This window comes from Pezoporus wallicus, unplaced genomic scaffold, assembly GCF_028554395.1.
Source record: "Pezoporus wallicus isolate ANWC-B61680 ecotype Strahan unplaced genomic scaffold, APGP_CSIRO_Pwel_v1 contig_4788, whole genome shotgun sequence".
In the NCBI taxonomy this organism is placed as follows: Eukaryota; Metazoa; Chordata; class Aves; order Psittaciformes; family Psittacidae; genus Pezoporus; species Pezoporus wallicus.
In genome coordinates this window covers 1,169,181-1,193,678 of record NW_026638769.1, presented here as the reverse complement: position 1 = coordinate 1,193,678, position 24,498 = coordinate 1,169,181, and the positions used below count along the sequence as shown (strand labels likewise).

The window sequence follows — 24,498 nt, the reverse complement described above, 5'->3', positions numbered from 1 at the left end:
ATTAAGAATTGGGGAATTCAGATGTGTGCTTGTGAGTCGTGTACTGCTGTCTGATTTACCTGACAAGAAATATGTATTTGAGACACTACAAGAAATTGTGTACTTCTTCAGCAGCACTGAAGGGAAGAATTAGACACAAAGACAGGAAGAAAACAGTTGTGGTTTGGAAAAATCCCAAACCATTTTGATTTATAATAAACAGCTCCATTTCAGTGACTGTTTGAAATTCCCATTGAACTGATTAAGGCAAAATTTCTGCATGGCATTGTAGGCTGACTACAGATGTTCAGCAAACATTTGTCATTTGGGTGTGGAAATTTTCAAGAAAAACGGTATCTTTTTGTACCTTATTTTGTTAGTTCTTGAGGAAATGTAATCCATAACTGAATTTTCAAATTGGAATGCTTGAGCATTACTTTGTGTCTGAGAGATTATAGCAGGGTGAAGCCATGGCTGTGAGATACCCAAGTATGGGAGCAGCTCTGAACAAATGGTCTGTCATATCTTTGCTTTAAACTTCAACTCCGCCAGCCTATCTTCCACTGGCTTTAGTGCAGATTAGGAACAAAGCTGTTTCTGTGGGAAGAACCACTGAGAAGTGAAGAGGTGCTGTGAGAGGTGTGCTGCAGCTTGTACTTCAGACAAGATTGATGTTATGTGAAGATTACAGTCTTATTTTGTAATGGGAGAGGGGAAATGTACTCTGCTTGGCTGCCTCAGCGCTTTGGTGTTTTTTTCACGGAGTCAAAACCAAAACAGAGCTATTGAAGAAGGCCTGAATGCAATTGTCTGTTTTCTGGGCTGTGCTAACCCTGTGTTTAAGATCAGGGGCTTTCCTTTCTCCCTTTCTCTCTACTCAGAATAAGGCATCAGGTTGACAGACTTCAGAGTTAGCAAGGAATCCAAAAGACAAGAGACAATTAGTAAAAAAAAAACCCAACAAAGCCAAAAAACTCCCCAGACCAACCAACCAAACAGAAACCCTAGCACCTACTTTGTCAAGCCATGAAAATTCAGGAAAAATGTGCCACAGGGCAGGCAACTTCCAGACTTGCTTTATGGTTTGCTCTTTCCTCAGTAGTGCATATACCATAGGTTTATCATTTCAGGGTTTTCTATAACAAAACAGCCTGGGATCTCTATCTGTGATTTTATTGCAAGGTTAAAAAGTTGTAGTGTGAAAGGTTAGAATTGTCAGCATTGTAAACAGCTGAGGGAAAGGCAAGCTTTTCTTTGGAAAGTGTTGACTACAGTTATGTATACCACTGATGTAAGCATTATAGGACGGAAGAGGTCTCAGAACTTCAGTGCTTACTGATAGGACTTCTAGTCTGGTTGGTCTTGAGGGAACTTGTGTCTTGAAGATGGGGCATGTGCACATCTAAAGGAGGTTGACTTTTAGTGGGGAGAAGAAAATGGGCTCCACAATACCCAGAGCTCCCTTCTGACCAGAGCCTTGCTGCAGCAGCAGCCGTGTCCATGAGCTGTGTCTGGAACTAGGCTCACTGGAGGTTCAGCTGGGACATGTCCAGGACAAGATGTTGCAAGGATGATCTTCCCTGTTTAAAAAATGCTCAGAAACTTAACCATGTTATTTTCTCTGTAGAAGAACAGATTTTTCTCTGTTTAAAAGAAAGGTTTAGTCTTGTTTTCTACTGTGCCTATAACAACTATCAAGTTGTGGGGGTTTTTATTTTGTTTGTTTGGTTTTTTTTTCTTTGTGCAGAGATGTATTATTTGGATGGAAAAGTGAATTCTTGTAATAGATAAATTTTTGCCATCCTGAATGTCAAAATGAAATGTTTTCCGAGCTTAACTTCATACACTAAAGCTGGATGATGGATCGTGTAATTCTATCCTAGCTTCAGGAAATAAAGATATGTCAGCTGTAATTCCATTTATTATTTGTAGATAATACTGTCTCTTAAGACTATATATTCTGGCTGTAATTCATAAGGATTCTGGTATTGGAGTTAAGCTAAACTGCTTCAGTGTGCTTTGGGACCAAGTCCCAGTAGATCTATACTAACTGTTCCATGTCCATTCACTGTCACTGCAGGACTGAAACCTCTTAAGAGCAAAAGGATACATAGCTTCTGCGATGCTACATTAGGTATAATTCAGCTGTCTTCTCAGGCACGGTTTACAAGTGAGCTAATGCAGTATTTGCTCTATGTGTTTTCAGATCCAGGTAGTTGTCTGTGAACTCATAGTATGGCATGATTTCATAGCAGTTTCTCCCTAACTTCCAGGTGGCCCATACAGAGTTGAACTGCAAAGTGGGCATTAGTGTTTGCATATATCATCATCATCTTTAGGGAAATACTTGGCAAACTGTTTTGGTTTTTTATTTGTTAAATTTTGCTTTAAAGTCATAATGTCATCACTTTCAACTACAAACAGTAGCTGTGCTATTAGCATGCAAATTACGTAGAATAGTGTGGAACCTCCTTTTACACTGCAGCATGCACAGTGCAAGATACTAAGTGTTAGTATACGGAAAAGAAGACATTTTTGTAATAATGAATGTGTAATACAGTAGTATGAGGCATGGATGTCTGTAATTTTGCCCTTTCTCATCCTTAGTTCCCAGGATAAGCGATGACTAAACAAGCATTTTTCCTTACCATTGTTATAAAGTCCTTTTGTGATGAATCGAATATCATTCTTGCTATTTAAGTGCAACAGCTCATGCAGATGATGTGAGCATCAATCACAATCATAACCACTGTTAACAGTGGTACTTTCTTTTCTCTCCTAGAAAAGCCCCAAGTGTCATGTATTCACAGTTGCTATGTGTGATTGAGTTTTGTTTTTTTTTTTTAGTTGTACAATCAATTTTCAGGTACATTTCTATTTTTCTTGCTAAATTTCATTTCTTTTATATAACTTGCTTTCCTTGCTTTTGTTGTAGGTGGGAAGATTGGATATTCCCCTGAAAAGGCTACAAGTTTGATCTCAAATCCTGCGCATCTAAGATCTTGAGAATTAGCAAGCAGCAAGGATCATTTGGTTAAGTATTTCCTGCAGACTTCTCTCACCGGTGCTTGGGAGCAGCATAGATTGTGCAAAGCAATAGCCATGTGGTAGGGTTGTAGAAAGATGGCTTCTGTATTACCTTTCAGCTGATGCAGTGCAGAGTAAATAAGTTTGTGCTTGCTTTTTTCATTAACTTCTTTTCCTCTGGCTTCAACTCTTAGTTCCTGGGGTGGAGGAAAACGGAATGTGGTGGTGGCTGCTTCCCTTCCCCTCTATGAAGAATGTTGGTTTTATGGGGACATAGGGTATGTGGGAATAGCTGAGTTTTTAACTTCTCATAGCTAATAACTTCTGAGTTAATTGTATGGCCTGGCTGATGGAGCTTATGCATCAAGGTGTAGTGCTAAGCCTTATCAGGCTAGAACTTCTCACAGTTTAGAATGCTACTCCTTTTTTCCTGCCTTTTGGGATCTTCACAGTTTGCAAGTGGCCAACAGTTGGCTTATTTATTCAGTGAAGAGTGCTTAGACCCTCTGTCAGTAAGCAGAATGGGAGTACGCAGAGAATAAGTGTAGTTTTGAATGAAAATTTACCAATCTTCAGAAATGAACAGTACATTGACCAGTCTGCTTGGATGTATTCTTGTGTGTGCAGGTCTAGTTTGGAGGTAGCTGTTCCTGTTACATACAACACCAGTTTCAGATGTACACAAAGCCACATTTACCTTTGTGACCTCAGTGGTGTGGTAAACCATGAAGTTGTGCTCTGGATATGGTGTGGGTTCAGTTATGCCTTTATGCTGATTTATTTTGAAAGGTAAGTGGCTGTGAGCTCTGTGCAGTGTGTCAGTGATGTCCAGATTGAAGCAAAAAATCTGACTGCAGCAGCATTTGACTGCTGCAGTTCAAAGATGTGGATTTTGTGTAGATATAGCCCAACTGTCAAACTAGTTTGCTCAAGTACAACTGGCTGGCAAGCTGTGGTCTTGCAAACTTCCACAAAGGTTACAAATGAGTTCTCATGAAGGTGTAATTCAACTCCAGGAGTTGTAGTTGGGTCTCCATGTGGAGTGTCTGGGGACCCATCAACATCCTTCATCTGCAGAGAGCTGCCCGATGTTCCAGGAGGCAGCCATGAGCACTTGCCCTTCTTTCCAGGGGACTGGTCTGCCTGAATCTCTTGGTTGACAGTACTGAATACAACCCTGCTTTGGCATTTCTTGAGTGATCAAAGTAAAGCTTTTTGTTGCTGACTTACTTGCTTCTGAAATAAATGAACCAGTGAGGAGAAACTCTCTGAATCTATATACATCCAAGTCAACAGAGGGGCTTTCATGTTTGCCTTACCTCCCATGCCCCCTCACAAAAGCCCTCAGCAAGGTCAATTGCAGGAGCTCCCAGTTATGCCTCAGAGCTGTGGGATGAATCACTGCTGTCCATTCCTGGCAGAAAGAGTGCTTGAGTGCATCTTGTGGGGACTTGCTTCCCTGAAGCGCTTATCTGGCACCTGCAGTCCTTCCATAACCTGATGTAGTCTGGCAAATGCACCAGATGGGCTGCTATCGTGTCAGCTCACCCTGCTTTGCACTTCCTCAGGGGGTGCAAGGTCTTAATGTTCACTGCTTTTGCTGTGCTGGTCCTTGTTCCACCATGCTAAGCTTATAAAGTAGAATAAAAAGTTTGTTTTAACATATTTCAGACTGAGGTTTTGGAGGCATTTGGACAGACAGAGCTTACAAGTCAGCTGTAACCTACTTTGGGACAATGCTTATGCTTAGCTGTACTGGATGATTTAGAGGCTTTATATTTCCCACAAAGCTGGAGGCACAGGTTAGCCTGGGAGCTGGTAACCCAGGTTGTAGTTAGCACCTCTCCCTCTGAAAGTGGCTGTCTACAGTAAAAGAAAGTCTAGAAATGCTTGTACTGTCCATGGTGAAACACTGGAACTTCTAGTCCTAAGACGAAGTGAGGACAAATTCTCTGTGTCCTAGAAGTGGGTATTCTCCTCATAAATCATAAACGGACACATCTGACTGGACTGGGAGACAGCTTTTCTTATGGCCCAATTAATTCCATCTGCCTGCACTTGAGGTGGAGGAAGAAACATTTTTCAGGCTGTTTATACACCCTGTTCTGAAGTTTTCTGCCTGCAGATTCCTGTTCAGCTCTTTTTATAATAATAAAAGTGAGGAGGTGACAGCGAACTTCAGTTCTGTCATATAAGAAATATTTGAAGGAAAGACTCCTCTGGAAGGCTATAAAAGAGAAAACCAGCCCTTAAACAGGAATATGACAGTCTGTCAAGAGACAGGTCATCAACAAAACATTGAGGAGCAGGGGAAGAAGATGGTGGGAACCCTGGGCAGCGCAGCATAGTCTCAGAGCCCAGTCACAAAATGAAACACAAAATCTTGTAAGAGACAGTTGACAGAGCTGAAATGGGAGTTGACAGAGCTGAAATGACAGAGTTGGGACAGGAATCTTAGGTTTTAAACTGTGCCATTTGCTTCTCCTGGAGGCAGTCGTTACTTTCGTTGATTAAAACTAAGAAAAACTGAAGCCTAATTAGATACTACCTTTGATTCGAGGAAATAAGAAACTTTTCTAGTCACTGGGAAAGCGAAAGAAGAGCTTTACTGTTAACACAGGCACTTAAAGTTAGATGTACCTCCTTCTATTGTGTTTTTAAGTGTTGGTAGTAGAGGATGGGAAACAGCCATGAACTGAGTTGTCCATTACAGCCACATTTTTAATTCCTCCTCTGTGCTTCAGGCTATTTATTCTTGCTGGGAGCTTTCTGAGTTGTAGAAAGAACTTTTTTACAAATCCGAAATGCTGTTCGTATTCCCTGGGTGAATTTGTGTTCCTCATTTGTGCCTCATTCTTGTTATTTATGTGTGTCCCTCTTAGCGCTTTAGTTGCGCAGCCTTAGTTAATCTAATTATCCTTAGGAAGGACTGACGTTTCAGTCATTTTCAGAGACACTGTGATTTAGGGCCCTTCTTGTAAAGAAATTTTAGCTGGGTTCGACTTGCTCTGTGAAGTTTCATTGTTCACAGGACAACTGATTGCAGTATTTCTACGAACTGCATGAAGTCTTCACCCTGCTGGGTTTTAATTAAATGCAAAATTACCCAAAGCTCAATTTGCCTTTATAAGAAGTATTTTGTAATATGTTTCAAGTTGGATGTCCTGGCTCCAGCTGCAGCCACAGATGCTCTGTGCAGAGATGTGCTTTCTTTTGGTGTGCATAAAACTGTCTAATATTCTGAAAAAATTACTTTGCAAAATGCAGATCCCTGGTGCAGGGTTGTGTTAATGACAAGTATCTATCAAGGCAGTTTAATGATGCTCAATGTTGCATTGCAGTTTCTGTTAATCTGTGGAGAAAATCACTGCTGTTTTGTTTTCCTTTGGTAGTGGCGTATTGAAGCTGATAATTTGCACAGAGAAATTTAGGTTGGAAGGGACCTCTGGGGGTCATCTGGTCCAACCTGCTGCTCAAAGCATGCTCAACTAGATCAGGTAAATCTTTCCTTGTGCTAATTTAAATTTCCCGTTTCCCAATTTGTATCCATTGCCTCATGTCCTCTTACTCGGCACCTCTGAGAAGAGTCTGGCTCCATCATCTCTGCAGCCTCTGACTGTAACTGTAGGCAGCACTAAAGTCTCCTCAGAGCCACCTTCTCTTCTCCAGGCTGAACAAACCTAGTTCCCTTAGGCTACTGTGTATCCTGTGCTGCAGCTCTCTGACCATCTTGGTGGCCTTCCACTGGATTTACCCTAGTGTGTCCATGCTTTTCTGCTACTGGGAGTACTGAAACTGGGTACAGTACCCAAGATACAGTCTTACCAGTGGTGAGTAGAGAAGAATAAACACTTACTTTGACCTGCTGGCTGCAGCCTTTGTTAATTCAGCCTCGTACACAGCTGGCCTGCTTTGTCACAAGGCATATTGCTGACTCATATTCAGCTTGTTGTCCATTGCAAGTCCTTCCATGCAGCGCTGCTCTGCAGCAGTCAGCACCTAGCCTATACTAGAGCATGGGTTATTCCCCTTCTCCAGCTTCTGGCTCCTCTGAGTAGCCTCTTGACTGGCCTGAACATAATCTGTGAGCTTGCTACAAGTGCACTTCATTTCATCGTGGTATCAGTCCCTCAGTCTCTGAGGAGTACCACTGATAACCAGTTGCCAGCTGGATTCCGCATGGATAATACAACCCTTTGAGCCTGGTAGTCTGGCCAGTTTGTCACCCAGGTTTTCATGGCAGCATTCGTCCTAAGCTGCTGAGGCTGGTGGTCTTTGCCATTTACTACGTTTGAGCTATAAAAGCTATATTCAATCTGAGGAGCCTGGTTTTGATCCTTTGTACATTTACGGGCATCTCTTTGGAGGTGAACATAGGTTTTCCTCTTTCCACTGAAGAGCAGCTCTGTGCTGACTGGTGGTTGATTGGCCAACCAAGACTGGGGGGTAATGGAAGGGGATGTGATAGCCTTGTCTGACGAGGCAGTGATACTGGATTTTAGAGGTGAGAGCGCGCCATTGTAAGCATGAATGGCTGCTCTTGCTAACAGTGATGAGTAAGAGATCCCCAAAATAAGAAAAGATTCTCTGTAAAATCAAAAGATGTGCTAAAGTATGTAGTCTGCATTAACGCATTTTTACCCACAGGTATATACTTATTGAGGTGCAAGATGTCTGCCCTGAGGTTGATTTCTAACAGAACCTCCCAGCAGGCCTTGTCTAACTCTGATTACACCTGGGACTATGAGTACTATGAGTATGGACCAGTGTCGTTTGAAGGCCTGAAGGCTCATAAATGTAAGTTCAGTAGAGACATGCCTTACTGCAGCTGAGCTTCCCCCTTTTAATGTTCCTACTCTTAATTTGTAATTGATTCTACGAAAATATCTCATATTTTTTTTGAATTCTCAGCCATTGGAGGTATTACTCCATTAGAGTCTTTGTTATTCTGTGCCTTTTTTGTAGGATGCTTTTCTTGTGCATGAGGGAAGTATGGATTTCTTTGCTGTGATAGAAATTTGTCAATACTGAAATTATCAGACTGTTTAGAAGAGTTTCTAACAGCAAATGCAGCCATTGCTGCTTCTGGTGACTACTTGGTATGATCTGTGTTGCTTTGTTCTTATTCCTGTTAGTGCTAAAAAGTGGTGGGCACCCTTACTGCTTTTGTTTTTTAAGGCTTTTAAAATAAAAAAAAAGGAAGAAATTTCTCCTTCTGAGGAAACTTTTATCATTGGGACTTTCTTCATAGGAGAAGTATTCTAAATTCAGCATTCTGGTAATATTGGAGCTCTTTTAAAGTGGAATAACAAGTAGAGGATGGGACCAGAGAGATGGAAAAATCTGGGTAGAAACTGAGAGGAAATCGAACTGGGACAAGCTACTGCAGCTGCACCATCATTTATCAAAAACCCACACCATGCATTTGGCTTTTAGAATTTTTTTTTTATTCTTTTCTTTTAGGGGGAGATGGCTGGGGGAGGGGGGAAAGGGAAGAAAAAAAACAAGAGACTAATTCAGATTTACTGTACCTGCGTGGGAAAATGGGGGAAATTGGAGATCACCTCTCCCGAGTCAACCAAAGTTATAACACTAAGGAAATCTTAGGGTAAAATGGTAAAATGCGGCTGCTACTTCCAGCATGGAATGTGGTTGGCATGCACGGAATCTCCCCTAAGATAGTTCCCCAGGCAACCCTGCAACCTTGGCATATGCTAAGAGAAACTGAATGGAGGGTGAAGCAGAGTGAAGGTCCTGCAGCCAGGCTCTGTTGTACTCCCTGTGGGAGCAGGAACTTGAAAGCACCATGCACTGATAAACCGCACACAGCTGCCAAACAAGCAAACTACACTTGTGTTATGAAGAGCAAAGCGAGAGGATTTTACACCCATCAGTAACAAAGAGTGTGACTGAGTCACTCAAGCTCCATAGGCATAGAGGTAAAATAATGGAAACTTGTGTTATTATGGATAGCCCTGAACAGATACAAGGGCCTCCTACAACACTGGGATGAACAACACCGGCAAGCAAACAACTGAGATCAGAAAAATGCAGTGTTAAAGTCATCATTAGCCTTTGAGAAGGAGGCAGAAAATTGTGACTGAGAGTAATAAATTTAAAACTGAAAATAATTACCTTGAAACAGAGAATAACTACCTCGAAACTGAACCCTCTTAAAATGAAGTGGACTGTCTCACAACTCTGCTTGATCTAGCAAAATGCAAAGAGAGGCATTGCTGGAAAAGCAGTCCTCTGTTGCAGTCAGGCAGATTTGCCAGTCAGTATATTACTCAGACCCCAAGACTTGGGAAGGAGACATTTGGTGTGAGTGATGATGAAATCACTGATAGCCCCCATTCTGCCTCTAGTTCGGTTCCCTTGAATCATTGGTTAAGACTGAGGCTGCTTTTCATAGTGATGGGGAAATTCAAGCTACCCCACGTGAAGTCCCCTGGTCTGCATGTTCTGATGAATTTTGATGAAACTGCAGGAAAAGCATTCAAAACAACCAGGGGAATCAGCAGTGGAGTCTGCATGGCAAGTTTCCCTTGTTGGGCAGACTGCATTCTGCTCAGTGAGGAGGAAGGACAAGGCTGTTGGGGCCAGAAGTGTTTCTAACAACCATGCCAGGAGATCATAATTATTGTCTAACTGCACAGGCTGCGTTCTGGGCAGGCAGTATAGATCCTCAGGAGAGAGGAGACTCACTGGTAATTAAAACTGTAGGCTTATTGAACTTGTCTGAGTCAGTGCAGAAGCACTGGTCCAGGGTGAGATACATACTCTGCCTCATTTGTCATGCAAAGGATTCAGACAGGGAAAGGGAAGTGCCTGCAGTGGCAAACTGCAGCCGAGAAAGGCAGATCTCCCTTGGTTTGCACAATCAGGAGGTTTTGGAGAGGTTTTGTAAGGCGCAGAAAAACTCGTTGAAGTTATTAACACTTCTTAAAAAAAACTAAAGCAGAATTTAATTTTTAGCCTGAGTTGTGCTTTTATAAATGTTAGGTACTCAAAAAATATAGGTTAGCTTTTATCATGCTTCTAATTTATATTCCATCCTTCCACTTAATCAGACGCCAAACCTGATTACAAAGATTACTGATTACAAAGATTAGCTGCCGTGCTTTGTAAGTTCCTTCCTTTTTAGCTATGTGTATCAAGAATTGTGATGGGACTAAAATATACAAGTGATAGTTCCTGCTGGATTGCAGAAGGTACAGCAACAAAGCAGGTCTTGGACTGCCATTGAAGTGATTGCCCTGCATTATGTGTGGCAGCTCAGCTTTGCTGTCTTCACTTATTCTTGACAGCCCGTAACTAGAGAATAGAACAGATGAAATAACCTCTTTTCAGGTGGAGCTTGAAGTACTTATGAAAACGGTTGATATTGAATCGGTGATCTGGGAAGGCCCTTTTCTTTTTTTCTTTTTCTTTTCCAAGTCATTTATTACTTTTTTTTTTTAACTGATAGGTTGAATTTGGCTCTATTCACCTTGGTGTTACTTCATGCATGCTCAGAGGGCCGAGTTTAATCTAGTAAAGCACTGTAACTTACATTAGAGAGCTTAAAGGGGAGTGGACTCTCGTTTAACTGGTGCTGCCTGGCTGTGACACTTGGTCAGCTGTAACTCATCACTGTTCCTTCTTAAAATTAGAGGTGTGCAACCCCCTTAAAGAGAGAGGTGTGTTTTATTTTAAACTGCTATTTATTTATGAAACACAAGGTGTTTCACACAGAAGGGAGGTTACTGTTTTGGACCATAATGTAAGATGAATTACAAAAGAGAAAGTTGGAGGCCACTTTTGGCTTGATGTTGACTTAATTAATTGTAGACAAGGACAGGTCCCTAACAATTTAACATGCATACAAAGGAATTCAGAGGCCTGGGTTTTTGAAAGCAGAGAAAGATTTATGCAGCAAGGGACCTGTGAAGACAGATGTTGACTAAACAATCTAATACACAAAAATCCATTTATTAAAGAAAGTGGAGGGGGGAGACAATGAAAAGTCCCTGTGGCACCTGAGCACCTCAAATATATGACTGCAAAGAAGAAAGAAAAAAAAGCTGATTTACCAGCAAAAAACGTGCCCTTTGCCTGAAGAGAAGTGAAGGCAGGAACTAGGTTTTGTAAACTACAGCTTTAGAAAGTAAATAGATAAAGATAGCCAGGAGACACCTGTGACTGGCAGAGATAAGAACGAAATCCTTTTTTGTGCCTTTGGAACAGAAGAAACCTCAGTAACATTAGAGAGAGGTAAACCAAGTAGGAATGGTCAGGGGAGTCAGAACTGCTGCCAGGATGTTATGAGTCGGTTGCAAAGGAAAGGAAGGCTGATACAGCTAGAGAAATTCATAGGATACCTCTCCAATCTAGTTACAACTTGAGACAGTATTATAAATGTAGTCCTGCGTACCATATGTTTTGAATATAAATGTTGTGTACGGTTTTATGCTGAATAAATGTTTAGAAGTTGGTAGGTTTGGATAATTTGCACTTAAATGAAATACGGAAGAGAACTTGGGCCACCTGATTTAATTTTAAACAAATCCAAACCATACTGACATACTGATACAGCAGAGGGCTAGAAGTGCCTCAGGAGCCTCAGTAGGGCAAGGAAGATGTAGCTTTAGGCTCAGTAAATTTAGCAATCCTGCTGGGGAGGAACACCAAACAAACCACAAGACAGCCTCTTGCTGTTCACCACAACCTGCTGGCAGGTGTGAGTTTTGTGGGGAGTAGAAGTAGTTTATCAGAGTCTTGATTTTATGTTTTTCTTGAAGTTTGCTTTATTTTGGGATTTTCTTTTTTTCCCTCTTTTTCCTGTTTATGTTGTGTTTTCTTTCCTTTTTCTTTTTTTTTTGTGTGTTTTTGTTGTTTTTTTTTTTTGGTGGGGTTTTTGTTTTTTTTTTGTGTTTTTTTTTTGTGGTTTATTTTGTTTTTTGCTTTTGCAGCTTGATCTCTGCATGGTTTTTGAACATCTTACTTTCAGCAGAGTTTACATTCAGGTTATCAATGCAGCTGCATATCATTGAAGCATGTCTGACTAATTGGTAGGTACTAGTAGCTCTAAGTAACAATTTTCTTTTTAATGTGACTATTTCTTTCTAGATGAAATTTTCAGGTACTACAAAAGCTTGGTAGGGTGGTAGATACTCATGAGATATTGTGTATTAGTAACGCCAAACACAAGATGCATCTCGAGCTACTGGATTCAGACTATGCATATAGAATGATTCCGAGAAAAATGTAGGGCTCATAATGCATGGAGTCACATAAACTAACTCGTAACAGTATGCTTCAAGTAGAAAGCAGTGTTACAAACTCCCTGCCCCTCCCCGTCATGGAGACCCGTACTTGAACCGTCCTCTAATTATTTTACAAAGGGTGTTGAGAGGAGGAGATGTGGCAGAGGAGAGATGGAATAAGTGCTGCAGTGGGAGGCTTGAAACTTAATCCCTCTTTCTGGTAAAATAAAGAGATTAAGGAGTGATTTGTGATAAAGTATTTTCACAGAGAACAAATCTCAAGTTGAAGCAGGCACTTGGACTTGGCAAAAAAAATAGCAAATGGTTTGAACTGATTTCCAGTCTACAGAACTGCCTTTTAGCACAGAAGATATTTCACAGTGGGAGAGTGATTAACTGCTGGGGTCATGCACCAGGCAGAATAGCTGACTCCTTGTTTTCTGGTATCTTTAGTGAGTCCTGTAGGAGATTCAACAGGCTGGCTAGAGCTCTGTGCTCTGCCTGCTGCACTGGGTCACACAGCTTTACAGCCAGCTTGGCTCTTTGAGGTTCAGTAGTAGCTGTGTAATGAGAGCTTAAGGGTAGATTGGACACCTGTCCTGACCAAGGCTTCCCTCTTGCATGTTTGTGTGTCAGGTTTTTTAACTTCTACAGTGGAAGTTTTGAATATTTGCATAAACAAAAAATAACTGAAACAAAGGGTGAAAAAGTACCCGTATAATGTGGGTCCTGGACCAGATTATATTTTGGGTTAATGCTCTGTAACTTTAGGCCATGCTCGTCAGCTGATTGCTATTTGTTGAGACAAATATGTTTGTCTCAGTTGTGCCTCTAGGTTAAGTTTGTGGAAGCTTTGAGCTTCCTTCAGGAGCAACTTTGAAGTCGTAAGTGGACATAGATTCATTGTAAGTAGAACTGGCGATTTGTCTATGGGTCCATTTACTCCAGATGAGAACAGCAGGAACATTTTGGGCACACAGGCAAAAAGCCATGCTCTTTCCATTGCTTGGTGTCTTCCTCTTAATTAACTGGTGGTTTGACTTTTTTATCCAAATCCATTTGGCTCTCCTGACACTGTGTAGCTGTTTTCTGTATGCAAGTTGGGTCCCAAATTAAAAATTATTCAAAAATGTCTTGTATATGTTGGTTATTGGTATTTGTTGAGGTAGCAAATAGTTTTTTATCTGTGGCTCTGTTTATTTCAGACAGTCTTCTGGACTTGCAGTCATGCTGCATGTGAGGAAGCTTCCTACAAGTGGAGGTGAAATACTGATCATCTTGTTTTCTCTTTTTCACCAGATTCCATTGTGATTGGATTTTGGGTTGGTCTTGCAGTTTTTGTTATCTTCATGTTTTTTGTCCTGACCCTGCTGACAAAGACAGGAGCACCACATCAAGAGTGAGTCTGAAAACTGGAACAAATCCAGCCTGCTAACTAGTGTGTCTATTCTTTTGCAGACCCCAAAAGCAGTGACAGTGCTGATATTGTACTGGCTCAGCACCATCATGTTCTAGTCTGTCCTTATGGAAGGGTGCAGTCTGTCTTTGTTCCTAGCCCTTCTTGGAGACCAATTCTGTAGAACTGTTATTAATGCGTTCTCTATTTAGCAGCTAGTCAGTAGGAATACAGCGAGAGAAGGGAATAGCTGCATGTCTGCATTTTCATGCTAAAAGGAAGTTGGTGGGTAGGCTGCCAAACAGATGGTTTTAAATTACTGTTCTGCAGATAAGTGGGGTCATTTTAGGTAGGCTTATGTTACGATGGAGTGAAACAGAAATGTGAATATTGACAGAGTATATACAAGTAAAATACAAGGCAGATGTTAAATCAAGGAAGGTGAAGACTGGCAGGTTTACACGTGCTTGTGTGTTCAAGTCCAAAAGGTAGGTATTGGTACTGTTTACAAAATCTCCCCTTAACCCTGTGGCTCCCCTAGTCTCAGTGTGTCTCAGTTTCTGCTGAGAAAGTCCAGTAGGTCCTGAAGGACAGATCAGCTCCACGTGTGATTAACACCAGGGTCCCCTGAAAGTCACAAACTAATCTTCATTTTTTCCCCTTTTTGTTCTTTCTGGCTGATAAGTATGTGCAGACTGCCTTGCCGTGACCATTTATCTGCATTTGCACAGTGTGCAGACTGTCAGCATCCCTTCCTCTAAGTAAGTTTAAACCCGCATCTCCTCTCAGACTAGCGTACCATAAAGTAGAAGTAAAAAGCCCCTCTGGAGAGTGAGATTGCTTGCAGGCAGGTAGCAGTGATGAGAAGCTGATTGTGAAAGGCAATTGTTAGTGCTTATCACTTTCTAAAGCAGCCTATCTCTGCCTATTGAAGGCCCTCTGCTATTTAGTCATATGTAGACTGGCTCTGAAACTTCATGTAATAGCAGATCTCTGGAGACAGGGCCATATTAGAGAGGACGTAAGTATATCATGACCCTCTTCTGTGCTCCTGAGGTTTTGCTTCTATGGGAAGGAAATAGAGGGAGAAGGATTGAGCTTCCCAGAACTGACTTTCTAGTATTTTTGCCTCCCTTACAGACTGTCATAAAGTTGTCAGACTGCGGTCCCAAATGTATTTAAAGTCCTTCTAAGTGTTGGTATGCTGCCCCTTTTTGCTGGAGATCTTGTTTCTGAGCCAAGCATGAGAGTCTGTATCCCACGTGAATTTGAAAGGGAAATAAAGTGATGAAGTCAAATATACAGCAAAGATTTTAACATGTATATTTGTCAAAAGTTTGTACATTGTAAAAATGTACTTTCAGGTAGCAGAGGCCTGCTTGGTATCTCCCACTGTTCTGCTTTCTTCAACAATTTTCTTGGAAACGGTTGCCTAGAGAGGTTGCCAAGAAGGAGACCAAAATCTTGTTTTGGTCCCCTTTGACATCCAGATAACCTGACCTGAATTTGGAGTTGGCCTCGCCTTCATCAGGGCATTAAGCTAGAGACCTCGCGAGTGCCTTGCAATCTAAGTCTTAATGTAATTTTTCTTCAGTTGCTGAAAGCCCACTTATTCCTTTCTGTATTTGTTTTGAACTTTGCAGCTTTGGGAGCTGTGTGCTTCAATGTTTGCCTACTTACTATGTGTGCTGATTTGGCACCTTGAACAAATTTGAGCGCTATTTTTTTGAGATTTGATAACCAAATATGTATGGTACTGGAAATAGATCATCCAGGAAAATGGTAAGGGCAGTGAATACTGTTGTTTCCTCTTATTTTTGATACATGTATATAAAAACTGCAACATAAATACCTACCTGTAGAACCAGTGCAGACTGTGGTTTTTAGTTTGCTTTTACCTTCTCTCTTTATGCCTGACTGGATTCTTCATGACTCATCGTTCCACTAGTGGGCTGTCTTGCAGCCCTCCTTTAGAAATAGATGTTAATGGGATTCCTACGCCAGCCTGATTGATGCATGTGTCTCTGACTTCAGTTAAGTCAATTTGGCTGCTCTTTTAAAGTACCATTAACGTGAGACATAAGCGTAACTGGGTTCACATGGCTGGATCCAAAGTAGAATACTCTGATTTCTCTAATAGTATGCTTTTCTTGGCTCAGTATAAAGGGGTACAATAGCATGTACTTACCAAAATTGTACAAGATGTTCAGCATCGGGTACAGCCTTATACCAGAGGAAAAGGGTCAGGATATGGATGGGGAGAGATATAAATTTAATTAGCTGTGGAAATGATGTCTGTTGCACTTCTGTTTTGTTTGCCTGGACATTAGTATGTGTAGAACATTCGCTTGTGCAACAAAAAAATTGTTGACAAGCTGTCTGAATTTCTGCCTGAAAAGTACTGTCATTCATCACTCAGAAGAAGACAGGACTCTGTTTCTGCCTTTAAAAACATCCTTACAAACACACTGCGCAACGAACGCATGCGTTCGTGTACTCTCTCTGTACAAAATACAAATATTGGCTAATGTCACCTCAAAGCTTCATGCAGCTGTTGAGGCAGGTTTTACAACCAGTTGCAGTAAAGGTGAAACGACTGGTAATATTTTCTTAAGAAATCAGTTGATTTTGGTTAAGGATCGGTTAGCTCCCTTTGAGATGCCAAACAGCGCTATTCTGGGGAACTCGCTACTTACTCCTCTCCATGGTTTGCCAAGTACTTCAGGTCACTTTAGGGAGGGTTCAGGGAAGGGCTGTTTTGGCTATAGAGCTCAAGTGTTAGTCCCAAACCAGTATGCACCTGTTAGATGGGTATCCTGGGCAAAATGGTCCGTACCCTGACAGTGCACTCAAGTCCAGTGGGCAGAATCCAGAGCCTAGTACCGAATCCAGCAGACCAGAACCCAGCATCGTAGGCTGGAATTTTCCCAGGAAAGGAGCTTGGGTTAGTTCATGGGCAGTGCTGGTTTTGAGTGGTTTTGTGTATGTATGGTGCTTGAGGTGTCCGGCATTCACTTTTCTGCTCCCTTGTGGGCAGCTTCTGGGACTCAGAAGGTCCCATTGGCCCAAATGCTGTGAAAGGGATTTGATTGTCCAGGTGGCTGTGCTCCCTTCCACAGTAAAGCTGGGATTTCTGAAGCTGCTGTTCTTATTCTGAAAAGACAAACGCTGAAGTATACTTGCATGCTGTAATGAGCAAGACTACGATTCCTCCCCAAAACACAGAAAGATAGTGTTTGTGGATTTCAGAATCCAAAAATACCACTGTGTATTACGTCATGTGTTTTCCACTCGTGAGCGTAGGATTATTCTCCATTTTATTGTATGTCCTTAACAGTATGGTCATTATAAAATTTTGCATCTTCCATTCTTCTGTTAAGATTAGGTTGCCACTGCCAGTCCTGTGTGCCCCTCATACAGTCAGCCTTTGCTCCTTCACAGCTCATGGTTTCTAAAGTACTTTCCACACTTACGAACGGGTTTTACTTCTCTAATGGATGCATTTTAAGCTTTCTTCCAAACTCACTTCTTCCTAGGCTGTTATCCTCTTTCAGTGCTTATTTGCCACCTCTGCTGTCCATGCCATAACACTTCAGAGAAACTCTTAGTGACAGATTTGCAAAACCGTATATGTCAATTAAATTTGGAATGGCTCTTTCTGTTGCATTGTAAGTACATAAATGATAGTCATCAGTTCTGAAAGCTACCACAGTATTATTCCAGTCTGTTTGCCTCCTGGTGTGCATACAGCAGACTAGTACTTAGTTACTGGACTGTTTTGCATCAATTTAAATACTATGCTTCTACATGCTTCCCTTTGAAATGCAGAATGAGCCATTACAGGTTTGACAAACTTAGAGCCTGCTTTGATTGGAAGGCTACTGTAACTGATTTTGTTGGGACAGAATTCTTGTTTTACGTGATGGAAGCAAATTAGCACGTTTAACTATGACTGAAAGACTGAAAGGTTTTCAGAGTAGATTTCTGAAGGTGCCATAAGGCTTTTAAAAGCATGTAGGCACTTACCTCTTACTGCAGGCTCGAGGGAATTAGATGACAGTGTTCCTCTGAAAATCTATGTAACTGCTGTGTGCACTTAGGTGTCCAACTGTCTGGCTCCAGTGTCATTTGCAAGGAGTTCACATGTAAAGAGTATGCTTTATTAATTCTTATGTAACAATTCTTACTTAGCTTTTATTCTGAGAATGTGTTTATAGTGTTTTCACTACTCATCCTCTGAATACCTCTACTGCCATTCAGATGCAATTTTGTCATGACAGGATATAAATTCAGCCTGACAAAGAATGCATTACTAGCTGTAAAACCAACACCCAGCACGAGCTTTCCCCACCCCTAGCTCTTTATGGCTCCTGCACAGGGCCATGCAGATCGGAGCTGATTTGAGCTAGCACTTCTAGAAAACTCTGAGAAGTGTTAAGATCATAGAATCAGCTAGGTTGGAAAAGATCTTTTAGATCATCAAGTCCAACCATTACCCCAGGACTGACAAGACCACCACTAAACCATGCCAATGAAAGCCTCATCTACACGGTTCAAGAATTTCAGGGATGGTGATTCCACCACTTCCCTGGGCAGCCTGTTCCAATGCCTGACCACCCTGTGAAGAAATTGTTCCTAATATTCAGTCTAAATCTCCCCTGGCGCAGCTTGAGGCTGTCACATCTTGTCCTATTGCTTGTTACTTGGGAGAATGACCCCCACCTCACTACAGCCTCCTTTCAGGTAGTTGTAGAGAGCAATAAGGTCTCCCTGAGATTTCTCTTCTCCAGACTAAACCCAGCTACCTCAGCTGTTATTCATCAGACTTGGGCCCCAGACCCTTCACCAGCTTCACTGCCCTTCTCTGGACCTGCTCCAGCACCTCAATGTCTTTTGTGTAATGAGGGGTGCAGAACTGATCATGATATTTGAGCTGCAACCTCATAAGTGCTGAGTACAGGGGGACGATGACAGCCTTGGCCCTGGCCCTGGCCCTGCTGGCTATGCTGTTGCTGATAAAAGATGTCCTTCCTGGGCTATGTGTCTGAGTTGTTAAGACTGCCAGACTTTAGAGCAATCTTTAGTTCCAGCTCTCATCTGGAAATCTGAATGACACTGACTAAAGTCAGTGGAAGGGATAGTTTGATGTCCAGACAACCAAGCACTCAAATTATACCTTTAGTGACAGCACTGCTGCCTATATCTCAGATGTTTTTTCTCACAAGTGTTTGATAAGCCATTCTAAACAACCTGTTACTACTTGATATCAAAAGGAAGTACTGGGGAGTATTTCTAAGCTCATTTATTGAGCTCATTATAACAGTATATTGATTATTAGAAGTGCCATTTAAGAGTGCTGACATTAACTTATTCAAGTGGAAAATCATCACAACAAATCAAGACTTAAAATAACTTAAGCAGAAAATAATAAATAGTGCTGGCTTTTACAGTCAGTGGTAGACAAACTGTAGGGTTTCCTTCCTTCCTAATCGTAACGGTTGCTGAAAGCAAATTTGCTGTTAAAAACTTGATGTTTTTACTTTTTGTGCTTACTGTATTTCTCTCTTTGCTCCCTAGCAATGCAGAACCTTCTGGAAAGAGATTTCGCATGAATAGCTTTGTGGCAGATTTTGGAAGGCCTCTGGAGTCGGAGAGGGTCTTTTCTCGCCAAATAGCTGAAGAATCACAGTCACTTTTCCATTTCTGTATTAATGAAGTGGAACATTTGGACAAAGCAAAACAAAATCAGAAAGGTCCAGGTCTGGAGAGTAATACCCACTTCCAGGAAGCTCCCAAGAGCAGCGGTATGTTTGAGGAAGACCTACACTGTCTTACAAAATTTAACATTCCTAACTTTGTGAATGCTGAGCAGAACTCTTCGCTAGGTGAGGATGATCTCCTCATCTCAGAGGCACCAATCATTTCAGACAGCAGATCAGTCATGCAATCATCCCATCGGATCCTTGACTAAAAAGCCTTTTACTTTAAGGTAAACATTCTCGTTACTCTCCAGTTTGAAGCCTTTCATGGACTTCTGGTATTGTGATAGAAGGTATTTCAGATCTGTGTTTTCTACTGTATGTAAGACTGTCTGTGCTCACCCAACTCAGTTTAGATAAGAAGTAAACCACTTAAACCTTAATTCAGATGCCTTTTGGGTTTTGGGTTTGTTGTTTTTTGGGGGGGGGGGGGGTGTTTTGTTTTTTGTTTTTAAATCATAGGGTCTCAGGACAGTTTGGGTTGGAAGGCACCTTCAAGAACATCTGGTTCCAATGGGCAGGTATACCTTCCACTAGACCACATTGCATAGGGACTCATCCAATCTGGCTTTGAACACTGCCATGGATGGGGCACCTACAGCTTCTCTGGGCAACCTGTGGCAGTGTCTCACCACTTTCACAGCGGAGAACTTCTTCCTAGTAATAATATCCTATTTATCTAATCCTAACATCTAATCTAAATCTATTTTCTTCTAGTTTAAAGGCATTCCCCCTTGTTCTGTCACTACCTGCCCCTATGTCCAGCTTCTGAAGGGTACCATCATGATTTCCAGGAGGTTCCTCCAGTGTATGGATGATAACTTCCTCCTGCAAATGGTGGATGAGCCAACCAGGAGAGGAGCGCTGCTGGATCTCATCCTCACTAACAAGGAGGGTCTGGTCGAAGCAGTAAGGGTTGAGGGCTGCCTTGGTTGCAGCGACCACGAGATGGTGGAATTCAGGATCTTGTGTGGTAGGACTAGTAGAATAGCAAGTAGAATTGCAACCCTGGACTTTAGCAGGGCAAACTTTGGCCTTTTCAAGCAATTGCTAGGGGAAATCCCGTGGGCAAGGCTGCTTGAAGGTAAAGGGGCCCAAGATAGTTGGTTGGCATTCAAGGATTGCTTTTTCCGAACTCAAGATCAGAGCATCCCGACACATAGGAAGTCAAGGAAGAGGGCCAGGAGACCTGTGCGGCTAAATAGGGAATTGCTGGGTATGCTCAAGTGGAAGAGGAGAGTTTACAGGTCGTGGAAGGAGGGGCTGGCCACTTGGGAGGAATATAAGGCTGCTGCTAGAGGATGTAGGAAGGCAGCTAGGATGACTAAGGCCTCCTTAGAATTAAACCTGGCGAGAAGGGTCAAGGACAGCAAAAAGAGCTTTTTCAAATACATGGCAGATCAAACTAACACCAGAGGCAATGTAGGCCCGCTGATGAACGGGATGGGTGCCCTGGTGACAGAAGATACAGAGATGGCAGAGTTACTGAATGCCTTCTTTGTCTCTGTCTACTCTGCTGCAGGCAGTCCTGAAGAGCCCTGTACCCCTGAGACCTCAGATGAAGTCAGGTCAACGGAGCGGTTTGCCTTAGTCGATGAGGAATGGGTTAGAGATCAGTTGAGCAATCTGGACATCCATAAATCCATGGGTCCAGATGGGATGCACCCGTGGGTGCTGAGGGAACTGGCGGAAGTCATTGCTAGACCACTTTCCATCATCTTTACCAAGTCTTGGGAAACGGGAGAGGTGCCTGAGGACTGGAGGAAAGCAAATGTCACTCCAGTCTTCAAAAAGGGCAAGAAGGAGGACCTGGGTAACTATAGACCGGTCAGCCTCACCTCCATCCCTGGGAAAGTGATGGAACACCTTATCCTTGGTGCCATCTTAAGGCATATCAAGGATAAGAGGGTTATGAGGGGCAGTCAACATGGCTTCGCCAAGGGGAAGTCATGCTTGACCAATCTCTTAGCCTTTTATGAGGAAATAACACGGTGGATGGATGATGGCAGAGCGGTGGATGTGGTCTACCTTGACTTCAGCAAAGCATTCGACACAGTCTCCCACAGCATCCTCACAGCTAAATTGAGGAAGTGTGGACTGGATGATCAGGTAGTGAGGTGGACTGCGAACTGGCTGAAGGGGAGAAGCCAGAGAGTTGTAGTCTATGGGGCTGAGTCTAGTTGGAGGCCTGTATCTAGTGGAGTGCCTCAAGGGTCAGTACTGGGACCTGTATTATTTAATATATTCATCAATGATTTAGATGAGGGAATTGAGTGTACTATCAGCAAGTTTGCTGATGACACTAAGCTGGGAGGAGTGGCTGACACGCCAGAAGGCTGTGCTGCCATCCAGCGAGACTTGGACAGGCTGGAGAGTTGGGCAGGGAATAACTTGATGAAATCTAACAAGGGAAAGTGTAGAGTCCTGCATCTGGGCAGGAACAACCCCAGGTTCCAGTATAGGTTGGTAAACGACCTGTTAGAGAGCAGTGTAGGGGAGAGGGACCTGGGGGTCCTAGTGAACGACAGGATGACCATGAGCCAACACTGTGCCCTTGTGGCTAAGAAGGCCAATGGCATCCTGGGGTGTATTAGAAGGGGGTGGTTAGTAGGTCGAGAGAGGTCCTCCTTCCCCTCTACTCTGCCCTGGTGAGACCCCATCTGGAATATTGTGTCCAGTTCTGGGCCCCTCAGTTCAAGAAGGACAGGGACCTGCTGGAGAGAGTCCAGCGCAGGGCAACGAAGATGATTAAGGGAGTGGAGCATCTCCCTTATGAGGAAAGACTGAGGGAGCTGGGTCTCTATAGTTTGGAGAAGAGGAGACTGAGGGGTGACCTTATCAGTGTCTATAAATATATAAAGGGGGAGTGTCACGAGGATGGAGCCAGGCTCTACTCAGTGGCAAACAATGATAGGACAAGGGGTAATGGGTACAAACTGGAACACAAGAGGTTCCACTTAAACTTGAGAAGAAACTTCTTCTCAGTGAGGGTGACGGAACACTGGAACAGGCTGCCCAGGGAGGTTGTGGAGTCTCCTTCCCTGGAGACATTCAAAACCCGCCTGGACGCATTCCTGTGTAACCTTATCTAGGTGTTCCTGCTCCGGCAGGAGGATTGGACTAGATGATCTTTTGAGGTCCCTTCCAATCTCTAGCATACTGTGATACTGTGATTTGCAGAGAGCATAAAGGCTGTAGCCTGGCACTGGGAGGTGTATGAAAACTGCTCATCCAAGAAAAGTCTAAACCTCAAATTAAAGCTGGAGCAAGGGATAAGTAGCTGGTCCCTGGAGAAGTTCTGCAGCTTCTGTTACTCCCCAAAAGGCCAGCTGAAACTGAGCAGCACAGTTGGTATCTGCTTGGAATTAACTTCAATTTCTGATACCTAACTGCTTCTCAGTGCAGGTTAAACCCAACAAAGCTTCCAGAGAGAATACCTGGCATAATAAATTGTGCACAGTGTTTACAAAATGCTATCACCACCTGCTGCTGAGCAAAAGCAAATTGGTACTGCATTTATAGTATTTCAGAGGGACATTCTGACAGTTGCCCAGTGATAACCTGGAATTAGTATCTTACAAACAGTAATTTGACTTTTTTTTTTATTAAATTGCTGATGCGAGCTTCCAGTTTGGTAAGTGCAGGATTCAGTAGCTAAATCACAGGAAATTGGATAACTATTCCTACATATTCATAGAGTTGCTGTATGCAAATAAATGTCAGTGATAAGTTGGTGTTATACTTTGCTTATAGTCTGAACCTTCCTGTGCTTTTTGGCTCCATCAATGGCCCTTTTCTTGACCAGTGGGCCAGCAAAGGGCTAGCAGGTGTGAAGCTGTGGGGAGGACTACCTCCAAAAGCATGGCTGAGCTGCACTTGCTGTGTCCTTTTTTTGTACTCGGGATGGTGTTGCAACCACAGCTGCTCTCCCAGGGAAAGGTTTGTTGAATAGGTGTAATTTCAACCTTTATTCTTTTAGAGAAGTAATATCGTTCTGAACCTTAGCCAGAACTTACATTACATTTAGCTTTCTTAAAAAAAATTGTAATTAATGGTCAAATGATTTTAGAGCAAGCACATAGGATGCTGAGGAAACAGGTTTAAATCCTTTGCTGGGTTTGGAGTAAGAGTGCTCTGCAGGCAGTTATTAACCGAAAGGAAACCAGTGGATCCAAGATATCATGCATAACTGGGTTTTCTTGAAACTAACTTGCTTTGCATGGAACATGTTTGAGTGAAAATGTAGGAATTGCCTGCTGGTATGTTCTTTAGCCACTTCAATGCTTAAATTCTTTAAGCATTCATTTCATAAAATTATTTCATTCTTCCTTCACCTGACAAAGAGAATAAATAATGAATGGCTTGTACATTTAAAGAATGCAGACTGGGGAAACTTCTTTTGTTTTTTAACTCCTGTGCCCTTATAAACCACTTACACCTAAATTTCCTGCTTTCAAATATAATTCTTGCACTACTTCCTAGTGTTTAAAGAATGGGTTTATACTTAAAGCAAAGCAGAGGCTGTTTAAAACAAGCAGACTATTGTTGAAAGTAGTTCCTAAAAGGAGACTGAAGTGAACCCTGTTATGAATGAGTATAGCTGCATGGTTGCAATGTAGATCTTGAGGTGCAAAAAGGCCTCCCTTTACAGTAAGTACTCAACCACAAGTATGAAGGCTGTAGCTGTATAAGTTCCTTTTTCTCTTCCCAAATTAAGAAATTGTTTGCTGTTCCCAGTCAGTTAACCTGACATTTTCATCTGGTACCTTAAATCTTTGTGGCTTTTGTTTGGGTGCATAACTGCAACTTTGGGAGAAAGGAGAAATATTCATGTGAATGGATGCTGGTGACAGTTAGCACCCAAATGAAAGGCACTTATAAAAATGATCAAGGGATAAGGCCAACTTCACTTATACCACATTTGAATTGTGTTCTTAGTGTTGTCACTGAATTCCAGGAAATAACGTCTCTAAACAGAATGACAGGTCAGAAAGCCAACGTTACTTTGTTGTGACACTGGGTATGTGGGGGATCACTCTCCCTACTACGTACCCCAATAAGTTTATAGCTTTTATATCTTCATTACATA

At 42.3% G+C, this 24,498-nt stretch overlaps 1 protein-coding gene across 12 annotated transcripts in view; it reads left to right on the top strand.

Moving 5' to 3' along the window:
- Nucleotides 1–24,498, top strand: part of MRAP2 (melanocortin 2 receptor accessory protein 2) — a 28,326-nt gene that overhangs the window by 2,098 nt on the left and 1,730 nt on the right. For 2 of the 12 annotated variants that reach the window (XM_057412482.1, XM_057412483.1), the window contains exons 2-6: nucleotides 2,915–3,012; nucleotides 6,399–6,503; nucleotides 7,654–7,803; nucleotides 13,554–13,653; nucleotides 19,228–19,774. In XM_057412482.1, coding sequence (XP_057268465.1) covers nucleotides 7,677–7,803; nucleotides 13,554–13,653; nucleotides 19,228–19,621 — 621 coding nt within the window. In that variant the 5' untranslated portion in view covers nucleotides 2,915–3,012; nucleotides 6,399–6,503; nucleotides 7,654–7,676 and the 3' untranslated portion in view covers nucleotides 19,622–19,774. Of the gene's footprint in view, nucleotides 1–2,914; nucleotides 3,087–5,439; nucleotides 6,504–7,653; nucleotides 7,804–11,960; nucleotides 12,060–13,553; nucleotides 13,654–19,227; nucleotides 19,775–22,814; nucleotides 22,984–23,162; nucleotides 23,181–24,498 lie in introns of those variants that run through there. The other 10 variants (XM_057412489.1, XM_057412487.1, XM_057412488.1 and 7 more) reach the window with 10 other exon arrangements.